Source organism: Trematomus bernacchii, unplaced genomic scaffold (assembly GCF_902827165.1).
Source record: "Trematomus bernacchii unplaced genomic scaffold, fTreBer1.1, whole genome shotgun sequence".
NCBI classification, from domain to species: domain Eukaryota; kingdom Metazoa; phylum Chordata; class Actinopteri; order Perciformes; family Nototheniidae; genus Trematomus; species Trematomus bernacchii.
The window spans coordinates 2,867,098-2,878,145 of record NW_022987567.1 but is presented as its reverse complement, the minus strand read 5'-3'; the positions used below and the strand labels follow the sequence as shown (position 1 = coordinate 2,878,145).

At 43.2% G+C, this 11,048-nt stretch overlaps 1 protein-coding gene across 1 annotated transcript; it reads right to left on the bottom strand.

Annotated features, from left to right (window-relative positions):
- Window positions 1-2,298: 2,298 nt before the first annotated feature.
- Window positions 2,299-10,771, bottom strand: gtf3c4 (general transcription factor IIIC, polypeptide 4). The gene is made up of 5 exons (XM_034126054.1): window positions 10,406-10,771; window positions 5,972-7,711; window positions 4,882-5,012; window positions 4,413-4,501; window positions 2,299-2,528 (listed from the first exon to the last, which is right to left on the bottom strand). Exons 1-5 carry the CDS (start codon window positions 10,718-10,720, stop codon window positions 2,464-2,466), a joined length of 2,340 nt encoding a protein of 779 aa, XP_033981945.1. The 5' UTR covers window positions 10,721-10,771; the 3' UTR covers window positions 2,299-2,463.
- Between the last annotated feature and the right edge of the window lie 277 nt (window positions 10,772-11,048).

Sequence of the window (11,048 nt, the reverse complement as noted above, 5' to 3'; positions counted from 1 at the left end):
ACTTCTATAGAAAGCTTGATTTGTACGTAACAATATTGTCTCTTCATCAAATTAAACTAAATAAATAATGGGTTTCTTCTTTTTTTGCAAAGGTTATGGTTAAAGGTAGGGTAGGTAAGTTTGAGAAACCGGCTCGAGATCGCTAGAATTTGAAAATACACAACCGGAGAAAATCTGCCACTTCCTTACAGAGCCCCTCCTCCAACACACACGAACGCGCACATGACCAATGAGGGCACGAGATAAGTTTGTGCACAGATGGAAGGCTGACAGGCAGGTAGGCCATCCAGTTATTTTAGCCGGGCCGGCTAAAATGATTGGTCGTGCTTTTTACAGTATTACGGCTTCCACAGATGACATTTTTTTATGGATTTTTTGTCAAAGCACTTAAGATATTCATTGCTATCGGGATGTTAAGAGCATTCCATGGAATATAACAAAAAGTGTATCTCGAGCCGGATTCTCAAATTTACCTACCCCACCTTTAAGGTTGGGAAACGTCACATGTCAGATTAGCAACATTGAACAAAACCGATCCGTACAGAATGAACTGAAAGTGATGTTGAGTGGTTTTGAACTTTACAAAAAAGAAAAAGTAATTTTGTGTTCGTGCCAGGAAATCAGTGTCTGAGTGCGAGGAAAACTAGGTGTTATACATATTTTACCCCACTTTATTAGCTTTTCTTTTAGCGAAAACTGAGGATACATCACTTGACTCCTTCTTTCTGAGTTCTGATGTTATCAAAAGCTCTGGAATACGCTAATAAGTGTCGCTTGGGTCAAGATTTTAATATTTATGATTATGTCTTGTAAGTTGTTGTTGCAAGTATTGTAAAAGAAACAATAGGCATGTTTAAGTCCACATATGAGATGATATCTTTGCAATGGAGGCTTGAATTTACTGTAAGATCAGGCTCAACTAACGGCTAGTAGAAGTACTCTTCAAAAGTGTTAAGAGGTGTTTAAGTTAATTATCATTATCTTAAATCAAGAAGTAAATCTTAATAGTATATTTTACTGGTATTGTTTTCACCCCCTTGCCCCTTGCCCCTGCCTGCCTTTGCAGCTGTACTAATTAAAACTAATCTTTCCACTATTCCAGACAGGATAATGTGATAAATGATTCACTTTCTAGAAAGCCAGAGACATCCCTTTCTTCCCCAAAAGGAAGGAATCTTCACTCGGAGTCTTGGGCCAATAAATGCCACCAGTGGGTGAAGAAATGTGGGGTTTAAAAAGGAATAAAATGTGGAGTTCCCCTTTCATGAAGTCCTGTGTTTGGAAGCCGAGCGCTCTCCTCTCCCCTCGCCCCGGGGCAGGCTATCATCTCCAGTGACACCAGAGGGAGGGCGGACCCCACCCCACCTCTGCCGGGCTGCTGATGTAAGGAGTGGGAGAGGCTCTGCCGCCCCCCCCCGTCTCTCAGGTCCACCTTTGATCACCGGCCACCGACCTCCATGTCTCCAAAACAAGGAGCCGGGGCCGAGAACATGCCGCTGAGCTGCCTTCAACCCTTGTTCCTCTCCAAATATGAGAAAAGGGTTAATTGTATTTAACAATATACTCTCTACACCCCCCCCCCCCCATCAGCGCCACCCTCCCCTCCTTGATTAGAATTAGAATCACATCTGGCGCCATGTTCTGTCCCTCATTACTGCTGAATCTCATTACAACGCGCTCCCACGGGAGGGACCGCGCCGGGATTTTAAGCACACTTTTCGCTTTCTTCCTGCCTCTTGCTCATCTCATCCACCTCGCCGCTGCTTCTCTTCTGCGTTTACATTAGCGGAAGTCCTCATCTGAGAGAATGACTGAGCACCACCCTCCTCCTCCTCCTCCTCCCATCCCAGAGCTTGGAAATTGTTTTACAGTGCCAATTAAAGTAGGTATGTTGAGTTTTTTCCAGAGTATGTATTATTCAGAGTGTATTATTTGTTGCGTTCAAAAAAAGAGAAAAAAAACTAAAATAGGACTAGCAGAGTAAGTTCCACTTACTTGCAATAAAAACTACACCAAAGGCTCGGAAATAAAGTCAACATAAGGAAAATGAGGAAGCTTATTTATGGTGCCCTGAAGTCCTGCTGAATAATAGAACCCTCCACATATAAGCACGTTTTCAACTTTCTTTCTTTGCATCCTCGTGCAAACACTGACTGGGAATTTATTTTAGAACGGAGGAAATAATGTAATCTGTAAAGTTTGAGTCCAAAATGTTTTACCTTAGTGAAATATTAATTTAAAGCCATGGCAGGCGGAATCAGTTCGTCTGGAGGTTATGAGGAAATAAGACTTAGAACGTATAATCAAAGCCTTTTATTTGCACTTTTAAGAACCCAATATAAAGTAATAAAAATATGAACACAAAAATAAAATAAAATGGTAGCAGTGATGTGGACCCTGCGTCAGAGCGGGAAACTCTGAAGGTCGCAGGGAAAGCCCTGAGGTTCCTCTTATCGGTCAGCTCTAGATCATGGGCGAGTCGCAGAGCGTGCACGGCCCTTGCAGAACCTTCCTGATCCACTCTGGATCTGTGAGGAGACAACAAGGTTTATAAATATGTAAATAAAGACTGTGTAGCCATGACACAACAATGTAACAACTACCAAGTTCGGGCTTTATATCAAATATAACTGCTGATTCTTCTACGTGGGATCTAGTAAGTTATTATATCGCAACATCTAGCAGAAATTGTAAAGAAAGATGTCTCCACTTCCAAAAAGACAAACATTGTTTCATGGTTTATGTATATCCTAGATAACAGTGTGTAAAAACCGACCTCAAATAAAAGCAACCTTCTGGTGAACATGACAATGACAATTTCATACATTCACTCATTAGGTCAGTCAGTAAATAGTAAATAATATAAAAATTAGGACTAAGCTAGAATTACGGCCTTGTTGTTTGATACCTAAGCCAACCAGTGAAGTTGCAGTTCACATCCATGTCGTTCCAAAATGCCATGACTTCATAATTTCATGCTATTAGATATTTGTATGAAATCTTTGAGTTATGGCCAAAAACGTGTTTTGTAAGGTCACAGAACCCAAGAGGACAGTTGTGCCAAATTAAAGAAATGTCCTTCCTGACATATATCATTCACCGACCGATGACTGGAGAACCTGAGAACATGATGAAAAAAAACAAATAAAGAAGATGGCTAAAATCTGGGAGATGCTTTGAGACAGGAGCTGGGATGATGTTGAATCTGACAGATCTAAGACAGATGCCAGAGGGGCACAAACCCGTCAGTCTGTAGCGGTGATAGGCTGGAACGACCAGAGGAGTCCTACAGGTGCTGAAGGTCGATAAAGACCTGGGATGAATGTTAGCAGCCAGATTAAGCCAATTCTCAAACACTAGGAAGAGTGGGTTTTCTTCCTTAACTGTCACCACCGTAAATACATGGTTCACGGTAAATAAATACGCTTTTCAGAGTCCAATTATGATAAATAATTGATTTAACGTCCTGTATCTTATTGGCATAGTTATGGATCAGTTTTCACCCGATGTTGCGCTCATATGACGACCGATCGTTATGTGCTGAGGACTGATTGAGATAAATACATTTAAAATTAAAGCGACTCATGCTAATCTCCAAGTTTAATAACACTCCTGTGTATTGACCATAACGACCACAGAAATGATTGACAGATCAAATCAATCAGTCTGGGTTCACACTGTTAAATGGCCTTATGCACTTTAATAACCTGGAACCTATAGTGCAGGCTTTGGATGGAATTATCTATAACACAAGGATGTATCGCTTTGTGTAGTGTATTGATCTTTCCTGTTATCCTGCCAGATACTTTCCATGTCTGGAGTCTTTGTCATCCACACGCTTGCATGTTAAAAAAAAAACCAATTAGAAACTCTGTTGCGCATGTACGTGTCTGAAAAATCCTCTTTTTCTGGTTCTGAAAAGTTGGAATAATGAGATTCCTGAGAAATGCATGAGACTTTTTGGCTTGTGCATCTGCCCAAGTAGCGAAACTCAATTAGGGCTACGTGCTTTGTTCAAGAACATGTTTTCGCTGTTGTCAAATAAAAGATCACAAAGTTTGCATTTTTACTTAGAGTTGGAAGAAACTTAAACTAAATTGGGACGAGAATACATTTGTCAAACATTGGAAAGGGAAGCATCAACGGAAAGCAGATGATGAGATAGGACCTGAGCTTTCTGACCAGTGTGTTAACTCGCAATTTTTAGGATGCAATGTGGCATCAGAAATGTTTTTTAACAAACAGCTAATTTCTACACATTTTCATTCATCGGTAGGAATTGTACGACTGCCTCGAAATGCATATTGTCAAGCGAGGAGCAGTACGAAGGCCCACGTTGAAGGTTGGCAGGAGGAAACGGCTGACGGAGAGTCTGAAACTGGAGGTGCGGAGAGACGGAGAGTGTTGCTTACCCTCGGGCTCTGGCAGTCTGGAGATGGTATCCAGCAGGAGGCAGCGTCTGAACGTCAGCTTCTGGCAGGCCTGGTATGACAACACACACCTGGAGGAGAGTGAGAGGGAGGCATTAGAGCTGGCTGCCAGGGACCGAGACATGCACACAGACAAAAAACTAGAGCAGGAACAACGCTGAGGTACACCTGACGGCACAGATTTCCCTCTCAGTGCCCACCGCGCTCTAGCTAGCGAGAAGGCAGAAGCGATGTTTGACAGATGATATTTATGAGACGACGAGAGTGGCACATGGGTAAATATCAAAAGGTGGGAGGCTTGATTACTGCTCCGCAAAGGTAAATAAACCGTCAAAGAAGGCACTTGGCATTAAGCTTCAATTCATATCCTGTCAGGCACGTAGTGAGGCGAAAGCTAATGTAAAAAAACATCTTGTTAGTCGATGTGATTTTAAGGATTTGATCTCCATACCTGAGCCACATGTGACCGTTTTTACAGATGGCTTGTTTGTGGTCCGAGAAGGGCAGCACCTCCTGACACAGGCTGCAGCGCTCAGAGAACGACTGCTTGTTCATCTTGTTCTTGATGTGGCCAATCAGGACCTGAGGAGGATGATACAGCACACACACACAGAGTCAGAGGGTGTAAGTGAAGGCATCCAACTTGTGTGTGTAATGGTAAGAGTATGAATGGGAGTATAGCGCTAATCTCGTAAGGGCCGAAAACAAATATATGAAGGGGGATACTAGTCAAATAATTTCTCAGATTTTAACTCGCTAATTCCAAAGAAAACCTCCATATTCTCTACAATAATAAATACATTTGCTAGATAATAAAAATATCTAGAATTATAATCCAAAATGTACAAGATGAAGATAAAAAAATAGATTTTAGGAGCGGAACCACATCGCTTTGTGCGGTTCGTTCAATCTCATCAAACCACTGCTTGCTGTGTATAATGCCTGTAGGGGAGGAACTAATTATAATGGGAAATCAGATCTAGCAAAAAGAAATACGTTTAGATGTTAGCCTAGATTTTCTTGAATACATTTAACACTTGAATCTCATAAAATATCCAAGTTATTTTCCAAGTTGTAAATTAATGACTCAAGGCTTGGAAATGTCCAAGTTTTCTCAGAATATTACACCTCTTTAAAAGCTCTGTTGTTTTTTCTTTAACCTACACTAGCCATAATACACCTTTCTAAAAATCAGAGCTTATCAGCAGCAGAAGAAGCTTTCCAAAGATTGTTGGTATTTTCACCTGATGAATTATACTTTCCATAATCTAATATGATTAAAAAACTTAAATTGCTATAATCGTTTTAAAATGAATATGGCAATAGCTTCCTAAATAGACTAAAAAGTGTTTAGTGTTTTCATACCAATTTAAGATATGACTGTAGTTCAATAACTTGTAATAAAACAGACAAATAAGCAATTAAACCATTATAGGGAGTCTATGTAAGTTTCCTGAATTGCAGCCACTGATGCAATTGTGAGATACTGGTAAAGGACACTAAGAGGTTGGATAATGATAATGTGAGTCCCTGAGTGTTACCTCTGAAGCTCTGTCGTTGGAGTCTCTGGAGAGGAACTCCACCAGGCCACAGGTGGGGATGCTGGTGTTCTGAGTAATCCAGGTGTTGAGGTAAACCACGCCCAGCACCTTCTTCATGTTTTCCCTCATAATGTGGCTCTCTACAGAATTGATCCAAGCCTGCGCCTCCTCAATCTGCTCCTTCAGATTATCCTTCTCCTGTTTTACTACTTTACCAACAGGCTCACTTTTCTCTTTAGCAGCGTCTTCTCCGTCCGTTCCTTCTCCCTCTTCCTCTTCCCTTATGAAGACTTTGTTCTCTTCGACTGTTGGTTTCCAGCGGTGATCTGTGGGAGGCTCCTGTAGCGACTGGTAAAGTGTCCTCACCAGGAAGAGCTTTAAACGCCAAAAGTAGGGCGAGTCTACTTCCTGGATCTTTTGATCGATTTCTTCCAGCAGCGATGCCGGAATGCACTTGTTTTTCAAAATTTGCCACCTCACGAGATCAAGCAGGTCAGCTGTTTTGTGCAAGTTCTGTGCGGGGGACTTGAGCAGCAATGCTGCTGCCGTTCCTGGCGCTTTCAGGGTCACAAAGTGCACCTGGTAAGTCTTGTTAACTGGGTGATAGCCGCCAACCATACCTTGTGTGCTGGTGAGCGCAATGTAGGCTCCGTTGTGGCTCACCGCAATCCCATGTATCTTCCTCCCCGAGAGGTTCTCAGGTCGCAACATGTCCTCTTGATTGAATATCAAAGTGTTCCCTGCAAATGTCGGTGTCAGCTTTTTAATCCACCCGTCTACAGAACATGTGTACACCGAGACTCCGTGCTGACTGATCGCTAGCGAGACCACGGGGAGCGAGTGCAGCCCTGCAACGTGAGAGTTGTGCACATTCAGTCCGGCTGGCGAAATCATGAGCAAACACCAAAAGACGTAGCAGCCGCGCGAGGCTACGATGAGACTGCAGCTGGTCTTCTGGATCGGGTGGATCATCGGCACACATTTGAGGTTTTCCACGGCGATCTCATCGCACTCCTTCCAGAGGATGACAGGGTGTCGGAGGGTGAAGTAGCCCTTCACTCCCGCCAGGCTGACCGGAACAATCTTGACGGGTCCCACCTCGCTGCCCACGATCAGGCCACTCATACGCCGATCGGTGCCGTCATACTCCCACCACGCCAAGTCGCTGGGACGATCCACACCTGACTCGACAACGTCATAAAACTCAACATCTGAAGTTTCTAAAAAAGGCAACACAAACTTCCACAAAACTACGTCGCCGTTTTCCATTAGGACGGCGAGGAGGACCATCTCTATGTTTTCACACGTGTTGTCCGGCTGAACCTGTTTGGTCGTGTAAACGCTCGACCACTCCATCCTCAGAGGGGTTTGCATTCTGAATCGCCGCTGCAGCTCGTCAAAGTGCAGCAGGGACGTCTGTGGAGGAATGTTGTCTTTTTTGGAGTAGCCTCGCTGCTTTAGCCTCTCGCTATACTTTTTGGTAAGATCTACTAGCAATTTCCACTCAAGACGCTTGTAGCTGTTGTGAATGGTCAGTCTGTGGTCTAGTGTTAGGCAAGCGAGCAGACAGCGCCCGTTCGAGTCACAACCTAACGGAGACCAACTGGCGTATTTCATTCCTTTGTGAAGTGCTATTGATGGGTTCATCGTTCTGTCGGCCAAAAAAAGTTGCCTTATTGTTGGGTCCGGATGTGTAGAGAACTTCTCCATCGCTGCAGCCTGCTCTGCTGATGGTCCTACCTTCAAAGTGACAAAAAACAAATGTAAAACATATGGTCAGAAAACATTAGCTAGTCATTTTAGCTGACATCCATAAGATAATAAAAAGGAGAGCATAGACATTCAACAAGGCTATTCCCTATTTTGCATTGTTAACGAAAGTGAATACTAATTGTTGTATCCGCTCAAATATGTAATGGTTTCTTCCTTGACCCGTGAAACTGGACCGGTAGTTTTTCAGTAAACCTGTTGACAAACAAATCAAACTGAAAACATATTCCTCTGGTATCATGCCACTGCCATGGGAACACGGTATGCATGCAGATGGATGATGCAGCACTATCAGCTGACAGATGTGACCTCTTTGGGTGCCATCATCTACTGCTCCCTGCTGTAGCCCTTCTATTTACAAGCAGTTAATCATATCTATAAAATGACAGCTGGAAACAACTCTGCCTGTCTGCCACTGCGCCTAGTGGATTATAAAAATTCAGTTTCATCCACTATTTTTTCTGCCAAGTGGATTTTTGGAGTGGAGATGAACCTATAAACAATCATGTTTACAAACCAGAGCAGCTGCGGAGACAGATTTACCTCAGCAAAATTGTTTTTCAGTTTCTGTTTTCATTTGTATGTCTTCTCGTTAAATTATCTTTCACTTTAGTAAATAATAAAAATACAGAAGCATCCACCACTGCCAATCTAATAGAACACAAGTGAATAGTAGCCTGGCTGTGTATCTGAGGCACGTTTACACAGGTTGCCTAACAAGTAGACAAACATTAGAAACTCTACTCCAACAGACTTACAGATTTCATTAAGATATAACCTGTAATGGATTTTTGGACACACTAGTGTTACACTCGCTTTAGCAGTGATATTTAAGGTGGCCGAACGCGCTTCAACGGCCCAAAACATTTCCACTTGGAGAAACGTGTGGTGCAGTGGGTTGTGCCTTGGTGTTCGGATCAGATGGTCACAGGTTCAAACCCCACTGCAGTCAGCATGTCGTTGTGTCCCTGGGCAAGACACTTCACCCCAAATTGCTCCTGTGGGGATTGCCCACAGTATTGAGTATGTAAGTCGCTTTGGATAAAAGCGTCTAACAAGTGACATGTAATGTAATGTGCTGCAGCATTTAGAAAACATGAAACATCTTAATTTGCATGTGTTTTAGCACAATTCTGTTTTACATTTGCATAGTTTCTAAAGCTGCAGCGTGTCTCATCAAATGGAAATGTTTTTGGGCCATTGTAGCGCGTTTGGACTAGGGATGGGAATGATTAATCGAATATTCGAAATTATTCAGGCATCCGAATATGGGAATTTGAGTTATGAATATTTTTATTGTAATTTCTTTTTTTTTGGGAGGGGTGCCTAAGTTGATTACATATTATCAAATGGAATAATTCAATGTATACGACAGTGCCATAGCTAAGTGTGTTATGTCTAAAGGTGTGTTTTGCTCCGCTCACCGGTCCCTCACAGTGGGCAGAGCTGCAGGTGCTGATCTCTCTCTCGCGTCCGGTTATACTTCACTCGCGTTTATGTCCAAATCCATCAGATCTAGCTAGTTCTAGCTAATGATATGGCTGCTGCCCCTCCCTACATGCAGATCACGCAGACTCAAACCTCATCTTATGCCCAAATGCAGCCCAAATGCGCTCCGCAGTTACCCCGTTGCGAGGTTCCGGCGCTAACAGTTCACGAGCGTGCGACCTCTTTACGATCAATGGGTTTTACTTATCGTTACTTCACTCTGGTGTTTGATCTTCACTGAAAGATGTATGGGAAGAGTTTGATTCTAATAGGCTTTTTTCAGATTCATCTGCTGTACTCCAGTGTAAATACGTCAAGACAGCCTTTCTGATGGGGAACAGAAGCCCTTTTATCTCTTCAAAGCAACCAGACTCCTTTGACCAAAACAGTCTTTTCAACTTGCTTTGGTTAATCCAAATTAACCCTTAAAAGTATGAAAAGTCAAACAATAATACAAACAAACTAACCAACAAGATAGTGGTAGACCAGTGTTTTAAACTTGTTCTGCAAGGTAAACATTGTCTTTTTGTCGATAGAGTCTGGTGTCTTTAACGGAAAAGGATGTCTGACCAGGTAAACTGTAACACTTCAACTGATATCATTTTTTTTAGGTGACTTTACACAGCTCTAATTCAAGAAAATCCAAACCATGATACTATTGCTTGTTAGGACACTCTAGCCAGTTCATGGAGATTAGCACTATTCCTTTCAAATTTGGAAATAGCTTATTTTACACCCAATATGTAGGCAACAGATTCGTACCCTGCACCTGTAGATGTAGACAGCAATGCATTGTTTGTTGTTGTATCCTAACACACAGTATCAGATGTTGACAGATGCTGTCCTAGTGGCAGGTTCAGCTTCCAGCCACAATGTTTACATGCTCAAGTCCTATTACATTACATGTTACTTGTTAGACGCTTTTATCCAAAGCGACTTACATACTCAATACTGTGGCCAATCCCCACAGGAACAATTTTGGGGTGAAGTGTCTTGCCCAGGGACACAACGACACGCTGACTGCAGTGGGGTTTGAACCTGTGCTCCCTGTTCCGAACACCAACGCACTAGTCCACTGCGCCACACGCCTCCACATCAACATCTTCCCTTGCCATGCTAACTTTACAGTGCTACATGTTGTTTCCTTTATCGGACAGTACACTGGTGGATATTTACCCGCATCTTCGTGGCTTCTGTCGGGACGGGGATGGAGGTCCGGTGCAGCGTGAGTTCCTGTTTGTTGCTGTGCACATCACACACCAGCTCAAGCAGCGACACGGAGTTGGTGGTGCTCACAGCCAGGCGGTGATCCTGAGACCATGTGAGCGGCTGCAGCCCGCTGACCGGGGCGATGAGCGAGACCACGGGGTCCCGCTTCACCGGCACATCCACCGGGCTTATCACGAGAGTATCCTCATCCTCTGGCTCTGTTTTAATCACTACATCTCTAGCCAGAGAAGGCATCGAAGCCGACTGACTGGCAGCCGCCATGTTTTCCCTGCGGAGGAAGTGACGTCGGTGAGCGCGGGAGGGGAGGAAGGAGGGACTTCCTCCGCGGTGTTAAATAGAGTGGCGAAGTCCCTCCCCTTCCGGTGGACCTCCATGGGACCTTATTTCGGAAAAATTATGTATTGAAGTCAATGGAGAGAGAAAGATTATCTTTCGATCCCGTTTGAATTGTGCCACGAATTACACATATGATGTTTGTCAATTTAAAAGATAATTTTGCAAGTCAAAAAAAAAAAATGTGTCGTAAAACTGTGAAGTAACACATTTGTTTGTGTGAAACGCTCAATGAACTACATCTCTGGTCAACAAC

What these genes read in the sequence shown, in the direction of transcription:
- gtf3c4 (XM_034126054.1), bottom strand. Translation starts at nt 10,720, where the DNA reads ATGGCGGCTGCCAGTCAGTCGGCTTCGATGCCTTCTCTGGCTAGAGAT. An exon ending in CAGAAGCCACGAAGATGCGG is followed by an intron (nt 7,712 to 10,405) that starts GTAAATATCCAC and finishes GTCACTTTGAAG; the next exon opens with GTAGGACCATCAGCAGAGCA. An exon ending in AACGGTCACATGTGGCTCAG is followed by an intron (nt 4,502 to 4,881) that starts GTATGGAGATCA and finishes ACTCTCCTCCAG; the next exon opens with GTGTGTGTTGTCATACCAGG.